We start from the raw sequence: 22804 nt of genomic DNA, 5'->3' as shown, positions 1-22804 counted from the left end.
TGTATTTTTTGGGCTTTAAGAAATATATGATGATTAAGTATTCAATTTGTATCATTTTTTTTGTATGATTTCATTATCTTTGTCAGGTAGTTACGTTTATTTGTGTATCTTTGTGTATTTTCTATAGTAATAAAATGTATAACAATGAAGCATCATATAGAGCTTTTCATTATTAAAACTTGTACGTCAAATGACATAGTAGTTTTTGCACTCTCATGTCATATGACATGCATCTTTAAAAAATGCACGTAAAAAAACTTAAAGACTAACCCATCAAATTTAGGCCTTGATTTTGATATTCTTTAAAGAGTCAAAATCCGATGTGTCTATATTATACACCAAATCATAAATAGGGCTGGTGAAGGAAATGCGGCGCAAATCGGACGGTGCAGGTCAATCAAATCTGTTATATGTAGATTTATCACAGAAGCAAGCATGATGGCAGTATGCGATCTGCACCGTCCGATTTGGATAATAATAAGAAAACACGCGACCCAAAAAAGTTGTTAGAGGTCACCCAACCAAGTTTAATTGTCACAGTCGCCCAACCCATTAATCAAGTCACCCAACCGCATGTATCCACTGAGTTTTTTGGTCGCCCAACTGACGAAGCAGGTTGCCCAACCACCGACTATAAAACCCTAAAACTTGTCATTCTCTCTCATTTTTCCACACGAGATTGACAGAATTTTTTGTCGGGAAAGTGATCTAGGCGGCCAATCGTCTACAAAATCAATTAATCACATCTGCCATAGCCACCCATATATTTCCTAGGTATGTATGTATGTGTTTGTTTCTACTTTTTCTACAATTTTTTTTTTATGTGCAAGGATTTTTTATGTGAGAGATTAGGTTCAAGAAAGGTTTAGGGTTTAGCTTGATATTATGATTTTAGAATTTGTTTAGGGTTTGGCTTGATCCAATGATTAGGTTATTTTTCAAAAACTTTTTACAAACTGTTTAGTTTATTGATAATTTATTAGACATTATTGATTATTGATTATTACGGGTTTAGGGTTTAATGCTTTGCTTGATTAAAGATAATATTGGGTGTCCTTAAGTATTAAATTCAAAAAATGTTTGATTTCTTATTTACGATTTTGCGTCATTTCTATATGTTTTCTTTTCCTTGAATTAGGGTTTTAAATTTTTTTGGGTGTAAAACCTATCATTTTCATGTTGAGGGAAGATATGTAAATTATGTCTGTGACGATATGTTTTGTCCTAATTCAAAATGACAAGAGAAGATTAGCAACCAATCAGCAATGTTGCAATTTCAATCTCATCAGAATATTCATAGGGAACATGTGGGCAATGTGAAATCTAATGAAACAAACAAAATCAAAGAAGAAAGATATAACCCAAAAGTGTCATATTTAAGAAACCATCTTACTAAAAGAGTAAGATAAGGTCCTCCCAGTAGATATTAGGTTCCAAACATACCTAAAACAAAAATAATAAAATACATGTTTCTTTATAATACAAGGTCCAAAGGTTTACTTTGCTGTAATATGGGATAAATCAGCTTTTTGAACACATGCATTGTAGGTATACCTGTGGATCACCAGCAAGCAGAAGAGCTTTTGAGTTCAGATGTGCACAATAATTCCAATGACAAAAACTCATAAAAAATTAAGAATATTAGTTAACTAACTGGTTTCCAGTGAAAGGTTAGAAATATTAACACTATTTATAGTCATGCTTGTTCTGGCTCAAGAGACATATGCTTGAAAACATCCACTACATCCTCAACTGAAGAAGCTTCATGTGTATCCTCATTCACTGAAACAGGAAGTGAATCAACCCCCGGAGAAGGAATCTCAACCTCTTCATTTAACATCCCAAGTTCTAGCTCCGCAAGTTCTAACTCAAGCTCGCCATCTTCATTTCCTTCTGTCTGAAACTCTGTATGAAGAAACAATCAACAAAATGCATTCAGTATATTGCTGATAAGAAACAGATCATATTTCTAAATAACACACTTCCTCTATTAAATCTATATATCCACTTTTTATATCTGGAGTTAAGACGCAGATGCCAAGGATATTATGCTACTGGTCCACTGAAGCAGTCATGTTTTTTGAATAAGAATTTATAAGTATGTTAATAATAAATGAAAAGAAACCCACAAAAACAAATGAAACTGAACACGTGGGAAAAACACAGAACTTTGTTACTTCCTGGAGTGCCCAGGAGGTGCAAAACTGTGGACTTTATCATGCATAGTGTGGAGAAAGGCTATGTAATATTGATGAAATAAAGATCAGTATTTCACGGGCACGTAAAACCACAAGAATCCAAGTAACGGATAGACATTGCAGTCATGAAAACCTGTATAATCATGGGAATGAAAGCACACACACATGCATGATCCTGACTAAATTTGAAAAGCAATTGAAACCTCAAGTTTTAGTAAATACAAATGCCATGAACAATGCTTGAGAAAGAGTTTTTTGGGACAAAATTAGTTTGTTTATACCAATCATACATACCAAGAGCACTTGCAGCTTCTCTGTGTAGTGAAATTGTTTCATCAACTTCTTGCAGACAACCTTGGATATCTTCCAAAGCTATCATGTGCTCCTTCAAAGCATCCTTACCTACTTTAATTGCTTCAAAAACCTACCAAACAAATCAGGTTAGTAAAAATAGAAAGTAAAAAGCAAATATGAGCAAAAAATAATAATATTAAAGCTGGTTAGAACCTGCTTGCTCATTTCTGCCTCTGATATGAATACGAGAACCCCATGTATCTTTTCTTGAAACTCAAGACTTTTTGATATACTTGCTGAGAGTCTGCGCATGGAATATGCATGCCTCTTGGCACTATTCCTATCTTTTAGTTGCATACATCTCATTGCAGACTGCTTTGACCTGAAACCATTAATCCTACTATCAGAATTCATGTTAGATGGATGCTTGCCTGAGTCTTTAGATTTTTCATCGTATTACCTACTGTATGCTTTCTCCATTACATTCATCCCTGACACGAGTTTTTCTTGTGTCCAATAGAGTTGAAGCAGATAGTAGTCTAGATTATTGATATCCGACACGGGATTTTGGGGCAATGAGAACTTAACCCCCTGCAATACATAACATTCAATATATCACCTCTCTTTTACAGCATACGAATTCAGCCTGCTACATGAATCATAGAAATAATCCCTAGTAGGGTGTATAATAGAGTAGAGCGATGGCCTCTAACACCACACAAATAATTCAAGGTACAAACTCTCAATCATAAGAATAGAAGATCCAATTATAGTCTAGGTTACCGATGTCTAACATGAGATTTTGAGGTAATGAGAGGTTATCCCCTGCCATACATAACATTGAACCCATCACCTCTCAATCATTGTTACGGAGTAAGAACTCAGCCTGCAAGTTAATGCATAGCAATAATACCTATATGGGTCTATAATAGAGTAGAATGATGGCCTCTAACGTTGCACAAAGGACTTGTAATAATACCTATATGGCCTCTATAATAGAGTAGAATGATACATACTCTCAATCACAAGAATAGAGGATCCAAATATGAAATCTGACCAAATCTTGTACTGCAAAGAAAGAGATAGGATTGGTCTGACTATGATGGACTTGAGGCTTTCTCAACAAACATCTCAATTCTGTTAAAATAGGCTATACATGAAGTGGAGCCTCATCATTAAGCCAATCTTATTAATCTACTTCATCTTGGAAATGCCCATACCTTTATCCACGTACAGTAACTAGACTCTAGAAAAGTTATAGTCTGTATAATACATATACTTCGTACACAACAACACTGTCATAATTATACAGTTCAACAAACAAGATGTATAATAATTATGTGCAAACTAGGACCTAGAAATAAAGATTACATCAGGTGAAGTGGAGAGAGCACCTGAACTACAATGTTACCCTTGGTGGTAAAAACTTGTCCTCTCTTAGTTCTTATCATTTCTTTCTTAATAACCTCTGCCTCCTCTTCCCCTCCGCAGAGCTCAATAAAGTGAGACATTGTTGTTAAACATGACGCTGTCCAGCAGTTTTCAGAAACTGCCTTTGCAATCTTCACAAGGCGTTCCTATACAGTAGAAATTAATTGGAAACAAACACTTTCAGAAAATGCATATGTTATCTACATATAAATATAAAAACAACAAAACATGAAATAAAATTGCCATTGATATCTAAATGAATGCCATCTAAACCCTAAAAATCACTTATTATCATGACGTTCTCATATTTTGCATAACCCGAGTAAATAAACATAAATAAAAAACCTTCAAGTTACATGCACTAAATTCGTCACAACAAAGCGGCTTCTCATGTTGACATCAGCATTCATATATATTTCCTGGTTCTTCCCAAAAAACCCTTTCCTGACTTTTTGCCAAAACCAAACAACGTTTGATGCATTTACTTGGTGATTGTCCAAATCCTTCAGGTCCCCATCTTTATACATTTCAATCTGCAAAATAGAACCCATTATGTAAAAATATATAATATTTCTAAGTTCTCTCCTCCAGAGATATAAAGATTCTCGTTGTATGAAACGGTGAACATGGCTGGATTTAAATAGCAAACGAATTTTAATAAAATGATACAATGCAATGGAATCGAACTATCATCATTCTCCACGAGCCCTCGAAGAGTTGATAAGTGGTCTAAATATCATACTGCTAACAGAGACACATTAGAATTTAAAGAGGAGCCTATTACAGAGTGTGTAAAGCAGAGGACTTCATGAGAATTCTAGATGGCTGGCCATACTCTTTAGAACAGAGTTGCAGAGTCGTATACATTCACACGAGATCTGAAAACAGGTTGCTTTAGGATCCATTTAGAGCCCACAGAGGAAAGAATTATACACATTTACTGATATAAGTTTGCTCTCATACTCTACATTTTCTATGATAGCAGGAGGGCAGAATGGGGGGGTTCCACATACATAACTGTTACATCCTTACAATTCCATACATCCATATAATCATGCCCACTCGTCTCTCTGCTCACTGGAGCTGCCATTTGCCACACATGCAGCATAAACCCCACACATTGCCATTTATTTCAGCCATGTGCTAGCCAATATATACTCATCTGAGGTCCATAAGGGACTTTGCCTGCGTTACCTATCCAGGGCTTAGCTATCACAGATACATTCACTTATGTTAACATGAATGGATATTGGTCTACAACCAAGTATCAGGAAACAGCATTCAGTGGAACAAAAAAATGATTTTTGCATTCCCAATATACTTCATGCTATTGCATGTAAAGTTGTAACCAAATGAATGGAATGATGCATGGAAAATGGTTACAAGGAAATTGAACCAGAGATGCAATAGTTACCTTCACTATCAAGGTCTGCCTACATCAGGCTCTACTTGGTTCACTTCCATCATTTCATTCCATTTCCATTAGTTGAGTTGTGTTCTTATATGGCAGCTGTATTTGGGCTCTAAATATGACCCAGAAAGCTAACTCTTGTACTGTGGTTCCTTTCTTCTATTTGGCACACTTAGTTCCTAGTGCGGCAGTATTTCATTTACCACACAAGCTGCTGATTGTTTTGAATAGTCACTCAGTTTCTTCCTTTATATCGAGGCATAGTAAGCATCTCATTTCTTCTCTCAGAGATAATTTTGCGCTTATTTTCTTACTCCCATCTCTATTGATTACTAATACCAAACTGCATTTTTTACATGATACTCAAAGATGATGTGAGTAAAATTTTGCAAAATTCTCAACTTTTTTCCTTTGTGGCCATTTTAAAGTAATGATAGTTCCACTCATGTACTGTATATGCTTATTTATTGAAAAAACTAAACAAAACTTACATACCAATACTTGATTTATGCACAAAGGTGTTAATCCTCCTCGAAGGAACCAAAAATGTTGTACCTGTCAACACAAACGAGGTCTGAAAATCAAAACAAAATAAACAAGTGTAAGGCAATAGAAAGAAATATATTGTCCAACGTTTTCACACAAGGCTAAATTGTGTTTTGGTATCAGAATGTAAAACTGCCACATTCATATAGATAAATAATTAATGTGGAACATCTTCCAGTTTTCTTGCTTCTGTTTTGATTCAGCTGTCAACCATATTAGTTTTTATCAGTAAAGAAAACAATGAATAAAAGATGTTTGAAGCAATGGAAGCAAGGAAACTGAAAGGCTGCCACCAAATATTGTGGTTTTCTATTAATAAAGAAAGAAAGAAAGAAAGAAAGATATATTAACATCTTTTAAGAGGCCAAAATGGCCTATAAGACCAAACAAGAGATTACATCTGAAGTGTTGTCTCGTCTTTGAGAACAAATCAAAATAAAATAAATATTACACAGTAAATATAAAAGTAAATAAGATGAAAAGAAAGGAAACGAGGGAATCTGGTTTTTGGCACATGTGAGATTCTCACGTTAGGTATATTGTAGCTTTTGTCTTCGAAAGATCTCTAGCATAGGTCGATCCAGAATGGAAATGTTAAGAATACATCTAAACCAAATGAATGCAAGAAAGAAAGATATATTAACGTCTTTTATGTGGCCAAAACTATAAGACCAAACAAGAGATTACAACTTAAGTGTCGTCTTGTCTTTGAGAACAACAAATCAAAATAAGATAAATGTTACTAAATAAACATAAAAACAAGTAAGATAAATGAAACTAAGGAAACGTGTTATTCACACATGTAAGATTCTCAAGTAAGATATATTGTGGCTTTTGTCTTCGAAAGATTTCTAGCATAGGTCAATCTTGAATGGAGAGGTCTCCGAAGCAAGGGAAGCACTTGCGATGATGGGAGATAATGACCTTAATCTATTAATGACAAGGGTGGTGAGGTCGTGGTCCATGGGACCGGGGCTTACGTGCACGAAAAATAGCTATTGTCTGATCTATTGTAACCACTTTGTTATGTCCTGGTCAGGAGCCCATTTGTGTAGCCCTTGATTGAATTGTAGCATCAATAGGAGTGATGGGGCTAAAGAAAGTTGTGATTGTTCTTTGTGGATGAGCTTGTGTGGTTGTACTGTTCTCCTTCGACAACTTTTTTGTGTGTCTCTTGAATTCTAGCAAGAAAAGTCTTAGGCACCATTGGTCCTCATATTCCATTACCTTGTATAGTGTGCCAAAGCCTTGTTTAAAGGGGCAATGGTATCTCCCTCTTATTTTATAAAAGACACAATAGTGACAAACATAGTGTTCTGCAGATTCCACTCCTTGCCGACACAATTGGCAAATTCTTTCTTCTAGAGGTATTTGTGCATATCTGCCTACCTCAATCTCTAATTGATGTGATGAAGTTCACAACTGCCCTATCACACTATGCAGTGCATAGGATAGATGCATGTCTATGTAAAGTGGCCTGATGATGAATCCATTCTCTGATGTGTCTTGTAGTAACCATCTTTGTACCAAGTGATATTTTGGGGCTGATCCATGTTATCTTGCTTTCCAAGTTAATAATATCAGTTCAGATCACTCTATCCTTTTCCACTTCGGTCATGTTTAGATGGGGACAATCCAAGTTATATTAGAACGGGGGTAGCGCATTTATGCTTATGCCATGTGATTTGAACCATTGTTGCATCTCAACATACCAACAATTAGTGTCTCCATGTTCAGCCAGTTGTCTTGATGACATAAGTGCCAACCTTGAGTACCTTCCTTTAGGAAGCTCCTAGAGACATTGGATACAAGTCACTGATCGGAATAAGTGCCTCAGTGATTATAGGGCTGCTCCAATCTTTACCCAAATTATATCATGGGGCACCGACGATTTGCTCTTTATCATGCAGGCAATCATTGACACTAAATTTCTCTCTAAATCTTTCCAATAATTCGCCTTGTTAAGACTCGGTCCCCATGTTTCTCCTCCATATTGAAGAGTTGGTGTCACAAGTGTATCAAATAGCCACAATTTAGTTCGTGGCTCTTGGAACTGCAAATGTGCACGTTGTCTTTCGAGAGCGCCAAGGGTTGCATATCCACAAGAAAGCCAGGCACAAGCAACCTCCCATAAGGAGAACCTAAGCCCTGTAAATGTCACTCGTAGGTATGTGTAGGAGCGTGTGTATTCCACCTTTTCCTCTCCCAGGAAAAATTCTGGTTCTGATCTTGTTACCCATGCTGGAGTCGTGTTAAACACCATCACTTCAGTTTTATTCATGTTTATCGACAAATCTTTGTCTGTACAAAATACTCTTTAAGGCATTTATATGTCTTTGTAGTCCCTCTGGCAAGTCAGAAATCAGCACGATATCCTCAGCATATAGTAATATTTGTATAGCTATACCCACTAGGCATGCTCTTGAACCCCGAATCTATGTAATGTGCTACCTCATCTATATAGAGACAGAAGAGAGTGGGTGATAGTGGGCATCCTTGTTTCCCTCAAATTGTGCTAGCCACCGCCTCTGACAAACTCTTGGGAGACTGCACTTTTCCCGACATGGATTCATATAGTGTATAGATTCCCCATTGCATATCTGTACCGACACCAAGGTCTTCTTGCCGTTGCATAAACCGAGCATGTAGCACAGTGCCAAAGGCTTTTCAGAAATCCACAAAGCAGCAATAAATCCTCTTATTATGGGCTCTGCCCTACTCAATAAGGGCTCAGAGGGTCAATATGTGTTCCAAAGTTGTGAACCCCTTCAGAAGCCTGCCTGTCCAGCTGAACAACAGCGATTTCGCTCTGCCCATTTACTCAATTCTGACTCTAGAATCGAGCCATATAGTTTAGCCAAGTAATGGCCAATCATAATTGTTCCATAGCTGCTTGACATCATGGGGTCTCCACTCCTGAGGATTGGCAGAATGGTATGTTCTGTCCTGCTAGTAGGGAAACCTTCTCACATGGCTCTATTAAAGATGTATGCTGGCAATGGGAGCAAGATGTCATGGGCATAGATAAAGTGCTCACCAACCAATCCACCATGATCCTAGGCCTTCCCAAATTGTAACCAATCAATGGCATTTCTTACATTTTGTGTAGTCAAAAAGGTGGATTTATGTGGGAGTGAGCCATGTGGGCTTCCAAGTGGAGGCTGCCCTAGGATATCATATAGGACCTTAGTATATTCATGCCACACCTGAGTTGAGGTCACTTGCGTGGTAGGTTACCTCTCATTAAACACTTTCCATGCTCTTTTACTTTCTTTTCCTAGAAACAAGCGAGACAAACGATCTTCAAATTTAGCTAAATACAAATCTCTTCTTCTTTCTCATGAGGTGTTGGAAGGTTGCTCTTGCTTGTTTGTGTGTATAAATAACCTGAGTTACTAAACACTGCAAGCATCTCCTGGTATCACGACATTTCTCATCATACCAACTATTTCGTAGGACTACTATGTTTGGGGGCATTGGCCATTGTGTGAGGAAAGGCATTTGTAGCTGCTTTATGCAATTACTTTGACAATCCTTGTGTAGCTTCATCTAGGGGTGCTTTATGCAAGAAAACTGAGAAACATGCCAAAAATATGGTTTTCTACAAATAAGTGGAAGATATCCTGAAACAAGTGGAAGCCTGAAAGCTGAATAAATATTCTGAAAAGTGGTTTTCTCACAACAAAGAAAACAAGAGTTAAAGATATGAAACAACTGGAAGAAAGAAGACTGAAGGAAAACCGCACCAAAGTTGAAAGTATACCACAATAAACTGTGAAATAAATGATTTGAGCACCCAAACTGAAATGGAAATTACATCTGGATTGACAGGAAAGCAATACCAAAACTGTGATTTTTTCTAACATTAAAGAAGCAAAAAAGTTGACGATACAAACGAATCAAAACACATGAGAAAACGAAAGAATATCTCGTAATACTTGGTTTCTACAATTCAAGGAAACAGAGAATCAAAAACATCTGAGAGAAATGGAAGGAGGTGACTGAAAGAACGCATGTTTTCTACCATATATAAGGGAAACAATAGTTGAATAAACCTGAAACAAAGAGAAATAGGAAACTAATATAACACCACGAAAAACTGCACAATTCATCCGTCAAAGAAAAAAAAAATTGAGGTGAAGAAATCCGTATCAAACGGAAAAAATACCACGCAGAAACTGTGATTTACTAGTATCATTGAAAGGAGACAACAATATATTCGTTGTAAGAAGAAAAAAAATGAAAGTATATAGCAAAATGTAAGTTTACTAAACTGAAAAGAAATTGAAAGAGTAGCATGAAAACCGTGAGATTTTCCACCATTGAAATCAAGAAAGGATCTGTTTACTGGAGAAGAAGATCCTTCAAGACAGAAGGAAATAAAGGATCCGTTCGCTGAGAAAATAAAATTTCTCAAGTCTTGAAAGGTAATACCTGATGCGTGTCGATGATAAGAAGATTGAGATGGCGAGCAACACTGATGATGAGATCTCTCCAAAAGAAGAAACGAGATTCCCAGTCTGACCGTTGTCCTGAGAACGCCTTGAATCGAGCTATGGAGACGACGTCGTCTTCCCATGAAGGTACTTGAGAGAGCAAGAAAGCTTCCATAGCTGACTCCATCTGCTACGCAGAAAAAGGAGAAAGGAAAGAATGAATGAAAGACTCAAAGAAAGTGATAATTCAAAAACGGACTAATTATAGCAATTAATTACATTAATTATCTGATTACCCACGTATTATTTATATGATCAGCTATGTTTAGTATGTCTTTTAATTATGAATAGGTAAATTAGTTCTGTGATTAGGTGCATTAATTAGTAATATTCATTATGTGATTAGATACATTAGCCATATGATTAGGATCATTAATGCAATTTTTACGTGCACTGCATGACTGGTTACATTAATCATGTGTTATGTGATTGATTGGTTACATTGACTCTGCGATTAATTACGTGGGCTTAATTAAGTCCTTAAGATAATTGTGTCATTAGTTACAACATTGTGTGAGACTTGACTATTTGTTTTATTATACAATCCGAAGACATCGATGTGGGATTGAGGGTTATGGTTGCCCCAATCATATATATATACATGACTTGGTTGTGTTGCTTGGCCTCCTCAGTCGAGATCACATGGGGTAAAGGGCTACATGTTTAGGAACGCGAACAGAGAAAGCAGCTTGCAGAAGCAAAGTAGGAGAAAAAGTGATCATTCAGAAATAGTGATGCTTTTGCTGCATTTGATTTGTGTATGAAACATTCATTACTAACTCTTCGCAACCAGAGAACCTCGCTATGAGCATTCGAGGGTTTGCCAAATTTAAACAAGGAAAAAGACAAATGTGATTGCGCTTCGATCGAATGCATAGCAAATGCCAGAAGTCTTCCTGCTTTCTCGCTCCTAGTCCTCTCTTTTTCATTCATGGAGCAACTACCTCGGAGAAACAGACCATCATTTCCTCCCCATGGGTAACGATCCCAAGAAAATGCACTATGGGGGTGCCAAATGATTGAGGTAGCCACACTAGTTGCTGGGTTTCGAATTTTGAGGCTTCTTTCCTTGTTTGTTTGATAGCAGAACATTCAAGCTCTTTTCAAGATTAGGGGGTTGGCTTTCGCTGGTTTGTTTCGTAGTCTTTTTCAGCTTTCCAACCACTTGGATATCCCCTCTAAAGTTCCCTCATCGTTCCCCTGCTTGACTTGAGCACCTCCTCTCATCATAGTATGGGATGGCCAGTTTGGCCATATACCATATGACTGAGATTCATCATGCATCTTCACACATGTAAGAATCTCCATAAATATTTGACATGAGGACAAATGGTGTAGCTTGTTTATCATCTGAAGACAATTCAACTACAGAAATGAAAGCATATCTACCAAGCTCTACATCTCCCCACTTCCGACATGCACCCAACAATGCCATCCACATCATAGGCTTAGGCTGCAATGGCATGCTTTCTATTATTTCAATTGCTTTATCCAATTGCCCTGCACGTGCCATGAGGTCTAATAAGCAATTATAGTGCTCATCAGCTAGAAATGCTTTATTATCCTTCCTTACATCCCCAAAGTATTCACAACCCCTATCCACTAAGCCTGCATGAGAGCATGATGTTAGAACACTAAGGATTGTGATAGTGTCTTCTTGTATGCCTTTCCTTTTCATTCTACTCACCAAACTCGACACTTTCTTAACCTTTCCTTGGCATGCATATCCCGATATCATTGCCGTCGATGACACCACATCTCCAACTATAAGCTGGTTGAAGACCTCTGAGGCTTCTTTCAGCAAACCACATTTCACATACATGTCAATAAGAGCCGCACTTGCATTACACTCTGTTTCAAGTCCATATTTGATCAAGTTCATATGTTTTTCTCGGCCTTTCTCAGCCATACCAAGGTTCCCACAAACTTTTAAGACACTAACAATTGTAATAGCATCCATTTTCACACCTTCGGTTTCCATCTTCACAGAACAATTTAGTGCTTCTTCTCCAAGACCATTCTCAGCATACCCCTTTATTAGTGCATTCCACGAGACCAAGTTCTGAGAGAGAGTATTATCAAAAACTGCCCTAGCTTCTACTATTGATCCACAGTTTGCATACATATTGATCATTGTATTGCCTATAAAAGAGTGTGTTTCTAATCCATGTTTGACTAAGTTAGAATGCAATTCATAGCCCTGAGCTAGGGCTTTTATGGCTCCACAAGCTTTCAGGCCCATCACAAACATGTTGGGTTTCATGCAAAACCCCTTCTGTTGCATTTTCTTTAAGCAATCCAGTGTCTCCTTAAAAAGTTTATTCTGTTCATAACCCACACACAGTGCCATCCATGCAACATCATCAAAGACGATGAGTTGATTTGCTATATTATTAGCTTCGGCAAAAGAGCCATGATTTGCATAGAATTCTACCAATGAAATACAAGTAGAAGATTCTGTTTCGAAACCAGCCTTTACAATCTCGCAATGAATTTTCTGACCCCAACAAAGAGCTTCAAAGGTAGCAGCACATCTCAAACTCCAAACATGAGTGGTTGAATCCGGAGATACACCATCGAGCTCCATTCTTTTCAAACACTTCTTTATGTCTTCACTTCCAATTCTTTGACCTGAATATGCTGCTATCAATGCATTCCAAGAGGCCACATCTCTATGCATAGAAAGATGATCCAAAGTAGAATGTGCCTCAAGAAATAAAAGATGGTTCGCATACATAGCGATAAGAACGTTCCCGATTGTTATGTCTCCTTCCAGACCTTGTTTAACCATCTGTATATGTAGTCTCTGACCCATCATAATGTCTCCAATGTTATCACAAGCTTTCAAAGAGTGAATGGGCAATGTGCTCAAACCCATGCAATCCTGTTGCATTTGTTGTATGCATTTCACAACTTCTTCACCAAGCCCATGATCAGCATAAGCTATAACCAGTATGCTCCATAAGACCGGATCTTTGACAGGCACCTTAGAAAAAACTTCCTGAGCTTCTACAAGGGTACCACATTTTGCATACATGTCAATCAAGCTACTTGCAACAAAAGGATCACTCTCAAATCCTACATTAATAACTTCTGCATGAATGTCTCGACCACTATCAATTGCTCCAATTCTACAACAAGCCTTCAATGTGCAAGTATATGTGACCTCATCCGGAGGCACCCCCATTTCAAGTCGGAGTTTTTTGAAGCACTTCAGCGCCTCTTCCCCAAGTCCTTCAGCAAATGCAGCAATAACAGCATTCCATGTGGTGATAGTTATTGGGATGCCCTTTTGTTGCATCTCAGACAAGCAATTATTAGCTTCTTCAATGAGCCCGTTCTCAGCATTGCCTGAAATCAGACATGTCCATGAAATAACATCTCTATCTTCCAGACCATCAAATGTTCCCCGAGCTTCATCTAATGAGCCACACTTTCCATACATATCAACCAAAGCATTTCCGACAAAAGTTTCTTTTTCGCTTCCCATTTTCATGATTTGAGAATGTGTGGTTCGGCCTCTACTGATGCATTTTGCTTTACCACAAGCCTTTGTGATAGATGTTAAGGTAATGATGTCTGGGTAAATGCTTTCTTGTTGCATCTTTTCCATACATTGCAATGCTACTTCCCCAAGCCCATGCTCGGCATATTCAGAAATAACTGCATTCCAACAAACAAGATTTGGTGAGACTCCTCCTTCTTTCATCTGCACCAAACATTCCTGAGCATCATTGAAAAATCCATGTTTAGCATATGCCGCAATCAATGTAGTCCATGACACTACATCTTTGACAAACATCTCCTCAAGCACTTCCTTTGCTTCTAGAAGAGCACCGTGTTTTCCATACATATTAATCAATGCATTTCCAACAAATGAATCTTGTTCAAACCCATTCTTCACTGCATCCCTGTGGATTTCACATCCCTTATCGAGGGCCTCTGTGCTTCCACAGCTCAACAATACAGATGCATAAGTGACAACATTTGGGAACACTTTTTCGTGTTGCATTTGGTCCCAACATCGGAGTACTTCTTCATTATCTCCAGCTTCACGATAACCTCCAATCAATGACGTCCATGAGACCACATCTCGATGCTCCAATTGATTAAACACACCCTGTGCATCAGCCAAGGAACCACATTTTGCATACATATCCACCAAAGTGTTACCTACAAATGAATCACTCTCACATGACTCCCTCACAGTTTCCATATGAATATAATGACCTCCTTTGAGGGCTTGAAGGCGTGAACAAGCTTTGATTAGAACTCGAAAAGTGAAGGCACTGGCTGGAACTTGATCCATCTGCATCGAGTGAAAGAGATGAAAAGCATCCAAACACTTCCCTGATTCAGTGAAACCTCGAATAAGAGACGTCCAAGATTGTTCATTGCGCTGAATAAGCTTGAGAAACACTCTTTCAGCATCAGTTAAGCTTCCACAATCTACAAACATTGGCACTAGGTAGTTTCCAATGGCTGGGTGAACTTCAAGGCCATTAGAACACATCTCTGAATGGGATCTTAGCGCAAATGCTGAATTCTTCTTCTTCCGACAATCTTGAAGCATCTTCACAAAATTATAGGCCATTATGGGGGGCATCATGGAATTGCAACTCTTTTCACTTCAGCCATTGACAGCATTTCACTTAATTAAAGTTTAGTTTCTTGTGTCTATCGTTTGGAGTTTTAGGGTTAATGGATTAGAGTCTTAATTGCTTCAGGTCTCAAAGGATGCGTGCGTAGAGTTTAAGGTTTATTGTTAGACGATTTAGGGGGTCAAGGGTTAGAGATTAGCATACAAGATTTAGATTTTAGTGTCTCATATTTAGGATTTAGCGTCTAAGCATGATTGGATTTGTGGGGCGAGGGGTTTATGGTTTACTGCCTACATGATTACGGCTTAGGATTTAGAGTTTTAAGGTTTTGTTTTCAGTGTCTCGTGTTCAGGACATAGCGCGCTTTATAGATTTGTGGTTTAGAAATCTGTCACCAGCAATCTACTTTTGATGTTAGGATTTCATGTTTTAGATCCGACAGTTTTCGTAGAAACCTGTGACCAAGATCCACGTTTCTTTCTGAAGCTTCGTAGCAGAGTATGGGAACAGAGTATGTATGTACGTACTACATATGTATGTATGTATGTATGTATGTATGTATGTATGTACGTATGTATGTACGTACTTATGTATGTAATATATGTAATGTGTTTAGGTATATGTATGTACTATGTACTTACGTACATCTGTCTGTTTGTCTGTTTGTATGTATGTATATCTGTTTGCCTATCTCTTTGTATGTGTGTGTGTGTGTGCGCGCGCGCGCATGTGTGCGTGTAATGGTGATGAGAAGAAAGATGCACTCGTTTTCACCCATGCTCAATGTCTGTATACATTTGAATCAAATTTATCCCACCTTGATTCTCCAGAATTGTTCGATTCGAGTTGAACAAGCTCATCTTCATTTATGACAAAATAGAGTCCCGATTATTTTTAACTCCATGGTCTAGACACCAAGTTGACTATTGTAATCCCTCAAGCAGTGTTTCATAGCCATCTAATTTTGAATCCTGCAGTTGGGCTATCAAGGTTCACATACTAAGGATGGACATGTACAACTTACCTAAATTATAAGTAATTATTGAGGAACTCCTTGCCAAGATGAGCTTGGAAGAGCACACTAAGGAGATTGGATTAAATTCCAAACAATTTAATGGAACTACAATTATGAGCTTGTCAAGGACTGATTTGATTTAACAAATTGCCATTGACAACTATATTATGAACATATATAGTTCCACAATTTTATGTATAATTAATTTACCATCTCTTAAATTAGTGGCTCATGTTTAGTGGGAAATACACTAATTCTTATAAAAACATTGCAGTCCTAACATTAAAGGGGATTTTGGGAGAAGCTTGAAAGATTTTGAACAAATGTGAGTAATTTCAAGATAACTTTTGCGTGGATTTTGATTGCTTTCATTTGTAAACATTTGCTCTTAATCCCCATATATCACTACATACACATGTACACAATATACTCATCAAACTTCCAAAATCCTGTTTCAAGTTCCATTGTCTCAAGATAATTTCAAGCTCTAAAAAGCATCCCAATATGATGGTTATGCCGGCCCTCACGTGGATTGGTCACCATGTGAGCTACCTCAATGTTATGCTAAAGAATGCATAATCACAAAGCCCTAAGATTTCAGATTTCCTCATTGCACTATATTTTCTTTTAAAGTTGTGTATGTCTTGAATCCCTCATGATTTGGAAAACATATCTGCATAATGATGCTATTTCATGGCCAAAGGTTGAAGCCGAGATTTAGGATGAGTAATCGATTCCCTCTTACAATTGATTTGTTTATCACCACCATAAGGTTATGAGCAGCTTTACCAAAATCCTGAGTACTATCTAATTATCATCTGAACATGTAACATTATGACACATCCTGTTAAACAAAGCTAGTACTTTTCCGGAACTAAACGCACGTGTATCAGCCATCATTGCTACACAAAAGAAATAGAAAAAAAAAGCGGTCACAAAAGAGAGTATTAGCGTAGTGATTTGGGCCATTGCCATGTCAAAACCAATGGTCAGAAGCTCAAATCCCATCCCCCACTCTTTGGATGCCACAAATGGTAATTGGCCCCTAGTTATGTGGAAGAAGTAGAAAAAACACTCTTTGATCATTTTGAGGTGGCATTACAATGCACGGTATATGACATAGTTTCAGCCTTGAGATATTGTATTTGGTCTACTTCCTGAATTTGTTCCTTTTTCTTTGCTCACCAACTCTAGTAGCACAGCAATCCTATACACATTTCACACCTACATTGTGCCCATAGTAGTTTCCAATTTGGAATCATGTATTTGCTCAATATCTGAATTTGTTCTCTCAAGATGTGGGGGCTTCTCAGGCAAAACTTCATGCACGAAGTTGCAAAATGTGCCATTCCGGCACCCTTTTGCAGTATTAAAGAAGAAGCATTGCTTTTTGGCTGTTGGTGGCCTATTTAGAGGAGCATTTCTTGTAGTTGATAACACACTAACACTACTGCTGCTGCTACTATTTCCTAGCCATGGTTGAGGATTGCCAAGCTTATCGTTTTCCCCCACGGTCACTTCTTCAAAAGATAAGGGTCCTCCATTTTGTCTTATTTGTGGAGGTTCAGGACATACCATTCCATGTTGTTGGAGATCTCTAGTCATGTTTTGTCGGGGAAATGAATAAGACCGACCAAGACTCCCATATGCTACCATTCCCTTGCTAGTATTCACTTGTTCATGACCCCCTCCCATAGGGAACCCCCTATTCAGTAGGGTGTTACTATTAGCATTAAGCCCCCGCACATGCGACGTCATTGGGTTTACTGAAAATCCCAGCATTGATTTTCCTTCTAATTGTCTTCCTGGCATCATATGAGTAAGATACTCCTCAAAGGGTTGGAGACTCGTTTTAAGACCATTTCCATTACCACTCTCTCTGAATGAAGGTGTGCTTGCAAAGATATTCCCAAATTGGTTGCTTAAGCTCGGGTTTGAGGCAGTCAAGGTTTTGACCAAAAGAGGGTTGCTTAGAATCTTGATAAGGAGATCTTGATCAATTAAAGCTCCACTCTCTTTAGCTTTGAGAACAGCATATGCGGCTGCAGCTGCGGCTGCAACATCTGGATCAGCATTATTAACAAAGCTTGTACTGAAGTCAGTGTTAAAATGTGCCTCTGCCGACAAGGATGGTGATAAAGTTCTTGATGGTGGTTGATCTCCAAGCTGATCCAAATATTGATTCTCCCTATTTGGCGAATAACCAGGGGGATAGCTCAAACAGACTTTCATGTCCAAGTCTTGAGAAGTAGAAAGAGGCTTGACAATTCCAGTGCCCGCCTCATCTATAATGGATGTAGCAAAACAAAATCAGACATGAATCATTATGATAAAGATAGGGTTGAAAGGACTAAATAAACATCCAGAACAATCATTTCATGTTTCATTCGTTTAGAAGTGGCTCCTACATTAAAAAATGTAAATATAAAATAAATACCTAGTGTATAGTCATCACCTACTCCTTCCTCTTCATCTTCTATTGGTATTATTGGGATCAGCGGCACCTGTGACTCATCGAGTTGAGCTGGCATTTCCTGTGTCTCGACAGAACTAAAAAAAAAAGGAGGATATAAGAGACATTATGTTACAATAACATGAAGTGGAGGGTTAGAAATAACCTAGCAGGAATTGTTGTGAGGCGAGGATAAAATGCCTCAAGTACTCTCACATCTCTTTGTGCTTGTGAAGCTCCTTCAGAGCTCTCATCGCCACTAGCAACTTGCCATGATGGATCATATAGAAACTACACAATATATTTATATATCTTGGATTAAAAACAATTCAACCACATTAATGAAAATGAATTATCCAAGCAACATCCTGTTACATCTAGTATTTTTATCCATTTACATGTCCTTTACGACTTTTATCAGGTATAGAATAACATATATCTATATCTCTCTCTCTATATATATATATAAAATAGGTCCTATCCAACCACATTGGTATTGTCAATATTCAGCCACCTTCTCGGGACAGCGCCACTGTATTTGAGTAACCATTGTCGGAACAGCCGATATATCAAGCTTTGTGCGCTTTGTAGTGATACTTTCAAATCCTGGAGGCAGATCATGTGCTGAGACTGGAATCAATGTATGCATAAATTTGCTCTTTTTAGCCTCCAAGAATTCTTGCAATACTGATCCTGATAATGATGGTGCATCCTCTGCTGCAAACAGCCGAATCTATTGCAAGCACCAAATCAGTTATTAATATAAAATCTATACGTAAAAAAGGAAAAAACAGACATATTTCATGCATTAGTCCATCATGATGATGAGTATCCATTGATGAGGAGAGTTTTTCTAAGAACCAACCAAAAACTGGACGCAGACTATTTGACAAACCCATAAAAAGTAGTTGTTTGGGCAACAAAGCAAACAAGTTAATGGAAAATATGGGCAGACTAGGACAACAATTGTGTCACAATCCTGATGGAAATGGGGAAAAAATACAATGGACAGGCAAATAGTGGACAATGAAAGTGGATATCCTATAGTTTTTTATGCATCAGTTTTTGGTAGTTCAGCTCTGTATCATTTCCTTTATGAAAGTGAACCATGTCAATCAACAGTTCAAATCATTTACTGAGAATCCTAATGCCTAGATGTAGACAAAGAGAGCACCAAAAATGAAAATATGTAATGAAACAGGGGCAATTACTTCAAAACCCCACACAGAATTGGATCTTGGTTATAGTTAATAGTAGTAAAGTGGTCAGCCTCATTCTTGCTTTCGAAGATGTTTCAGTTGAATCAGCCTTGATCCCCGAAAGGGGTCATTTGGTGCAACAGATCCTATGAGCGCATACCCACTTTCATACACTTTACCAGCAATTCCCAAACTCTCTAATCTCTCCATGGTCACATGGCACAAAATGGGAATGGCTGGAATAGATATACATAAGGAATGAGATTAGCCATCAAGGCAAATGCACATCTAGAATCATAGTAAATTTTATATAAGGAATATTATAGCTTGTTTCTTTCATTCAGATGTTCCACCTCTATAAGGAGCTTCATCCAGACATCATCAACATCATAACCCATAAATGCAACTTGTACAATCTGACATTTTGAAACAGCTGCTTGTCATTTCCAGATCCAATCAAATTCCAATCATGAACAATATCCCTTGATAGCTCACATAGCCACATCAAAAAATGATGTCATCTTCAAAGTAACGTTAAAGTCTAAAAGTAATGGAAAAACAACATAGTATCATCATAGAAAAGAGAACAGTATACAAGATAGAGTAAACTTTTCCACAAGACACCAGAACCGTCCTGCATTTTGAGATAACTGACAAAAAGGAACAAATTTTACATCCATTCATGTTCAATTATGACAATTAGCTCTAAGGTTAACTCTATAAAGATCAAAATAAAGTATTCCTTTACAGTAATGACACACCACTGCATTTCTGGATAGATATCACAGGTTATATACACAGAGAAATCACCTTACATAGAGAATTCAAATGCATAAATTAAATGCAAAATTCAATAAAACAGTGATCATCAAAAGTCACAACCCCCCCCCATCAAGATAGAGTTGAAAAAACTAATACAATTTAAGCTGAAGAGTCCCAAAACAATTATCACTTTAAGCAATGAAATGAGGAATCGAAAACAGATTATTGCCAGTTGAAGAATAAAAAAAACAGAAGTTCCAGATCCCCAAAAGAAAGATAAACCAGAATTGATTCAATTTTAGCACTTAAGATAAAACACAAATAAGCCCCCATTCAATTTTGAAGCTATGAAAAACAAGGTAAACAGTAAGTGATGATTGACATAAGCAAACTGAAATAGCCAACCTGATTCAATTTATCATTGTCTGCCCATGTAACACTCTTGGGCCGCGAACGTTTCACGTTGACATCAACACATTGCTGGCGTTGTGATGATGTACCTTGAATAGTATTAGGTGTAGATGCTGATAGGGTTGCCATTATATATGTATTTGAAATAGATAAATAATGAAGAAAATAATAATAGCAAAACCTATTCTTTCAATGAGGAATATGATCGCCTTATATTTTTCCTTTTCTTTTTTACATCAAATTTCGATGCTATGCTAACATCCCTCACATAACTAGAATATTTGTTTCTACCACTTCACTTGGTTCATGCATTAGTAATGAGCAGCAGATGATAAACGAAAATACTCTTTTGTTTTTAAGTTTTTTCCGTATCCTATATCATCATCTTCACTGCTTTGATTTCAGCCAAGTCTTTAGAGATTTCCTTTATTTATTAAGACACAAAAAACAGTCCTTAGAAAAAGCTCTGTTATGATATATATATATATACATACATACACTTATCCTACCTTATTTAGCAAGATTTGTATGTTTTGGTTGCACTACTCGGTCATATGTTTTCTATATGTCTACATATATATAAGTTTATAACATATACATCTCTGTTGCAATCAAATGTATGACTCTTTGAGAATATATTGAAGGCCTTCATTTTTTGAGGCCCTTGTTGGGGCAACTTCTTTCTTCCTGTTAGTGTTTTTCTTGAAAGGAGAAAGAACAAAAGGATATGGATCATCAACAACAGAGGGAATTAAAATAGATATAGAAATAAAATGAACGAAAAAAAAGCAACACCCTCCCAACCCCTCCTTCTAAAATGCCCTTCAGCAAAGAAGTATTAAAAGTACCTAGGGCTACAAAAAGATGAAAGAGACGGCAAGACAAATGAGAAGAACAGCAGGAAATGGAATACAAAAAGAAAACAAAAGAGAAGGATTCGTGCGCAGAGAGTGTGAAATGGTTCTAAGGGGGTGTGAAAAGCGGGAGAGACAGGCCGGAGAGGGAGAGAGAGAGAGAGAGAGAGAGAGAGAGAGAGAGAAAGAAAAGATATGGGCAAATTTAGGGTTTTCTTTTTTTTTGTGTGTGTGTGTGGTTAATTGCCTTAGTTGGAGCAAACCAGATCAGAGCCAAAACAGAGTAAATTGAATGAGAAAAAGAGAACTGAAAGAAATCAGTGGGCGGTGTGTGCTTTTTTTCTTTCCCCCCCTTAGAGACAAGACACAGAGATTTGTGCTCTTTTTTATTATTATCACAAATTACAAATGTATGCTTGTGGCTTGTTTCCAATATCTACACACATACACATTGTTACGGGCATGACCATATAATATCCCGTGGTGAGAATTTACCATAGTATTCTATACACGTGGATAAAGTGTGAGGGTTAAACGAGAGTGTAAAGAAGGGGAGGATTACTTTTAATCCTCGGGATTGAGACAACCCATTAGGCCAAGTGTGAACTTGCCTGGGGGCCTTGGGTCTCGCTATAAATATGAGGCCTAGCTACCCTTATTTTATGATCTCTGGACTACATCGAGACTTTGTTCTTGTGGTGGGTCAACTCTTGTAGCGAGTGTGCCATCACCAGGTACGACTCGACGCCACGACAGTGGTATGGGACGCCGATCGAGGCTCGAGTCCATCTCGATCCCTTCGCTCGGGGGTGGTCAGGTGGATCGACACCCTTCCTTCTCTCTCCTTTCTTATTTCATATATCTTATATCCTTTGCATATGCTTACATTAGATCATCACTCTAACACACACACACACATATATATGTATGTATATATGATGTATGTATGTATGTATGTATGTATGTATGTATGTATATGCATATACTTGTGTCTATTGGCTACCAAATCATAAAGAGGGTTGGCGAGGGAATCGACGACCGTGGACAATGCAAGGCGCTTAGCTAAGGGTGCATGCGATCGATCTGCATCGTCCGATCTGGATAAAAAAACAAAGCGCCCTACTTTGACCACCA

The 22804-nt window shown here is 37.7% G+C and overlaps 3 protein-coding genes across 3 annotated transcripts; all 3 read right to left on the bottom strand.

Annotated features, from left to right (window-relative positions):
- Positions 1-1606: 1606 nt before the first annotated feature.
- LOC147865340 (SNF7 family protein) lies at positions 1607-10555 on the bottom strand. The gene is made up of 8 exons (XM_087318125.1): positions 10315-10555; positions 5830-5889; positions 4280-4456; positions 3887-4069; positions 2953-3083; positions 2706-2874; positions 2493-2622; positions 1607-1905 (listed from the first exon to the last, which is right to left on the bottom strand). The coding sequence occupies exons 1-8, from the start codon at positions 10501-10503 to the stop codon at positions 1697-1699; spliced, it is 1248 nt and encodes a 415-aa protein (XP_087174251.1). The 5' UTR covers positions 10504-10555; the 3' UTR covers positions 1607-1696.
- A 153-nt stretch (positions 10556-10708) lies between these two features.
- On the bottom strand, positions 10709-15199 carry LOC147865339 (pentatricopeptide repeat-containing protein At2g03380, mitochondrial-like). Its single transcript, XM_087318119.1, has one exon. It carries the CDS (start codon positions 14983-14985, stop codon positions 11653-11655), a length of 3333 nt encoding a protein of 1110 aa, XP_087174245.1. The 5' UTR covers positions 14986-15199; the 3' UTR covers positions 10709-11652.
- Positions 15200-16347: 1148 nt separating this feature from the next.
- On the bottom strand, positions 16348-21301 carry LOC147865338 (Zinc finger C-x8-C-x5-C-x3-H type family protein). The gene is made up of 5 exons (XM_087318118.1): positions 20811-21301; positions 18959-19177; positions 18611-18735; positions 18430-18542; positions 16348-18277 (listed from the first exon to the last, which is right to left on the bottom strand). The coding sequence occupies exons 1-5, from the start codon at positions 20943-20945 to the stop codon at positions 17217-17219; spliced, it is 1653 nt and encodes a 550-aa protein (XP_087174244.1). The 5' UTR covers positions 20946-21301; the 3' UTR covers positions 16348-17216.
- Between the last annotated feature and the right edge of the window lie 1503 nt (positions 21302-22804).

The sequence above is a fragment of the Azolla caroliniana genome, unplaced genomic scaffold (assembly GCF_043228905.1).
Source record: "Azolla caroliniana isolate FFs.n. ecotype wild unplaced genomic scaffold, voAzoCaro1.0.p SCAF_4, whole genome shotgun sequence".
Lineage (NCBI taxonomy): Eukaryota > Viridiplantae > Streptophyta > Polypodiopsida > Salviniales > Salviniaceae > Azolla > Azolla caroliniana.
This window is presented reverse-complemented; position numbering and strand designations above follow the sequence as displayed.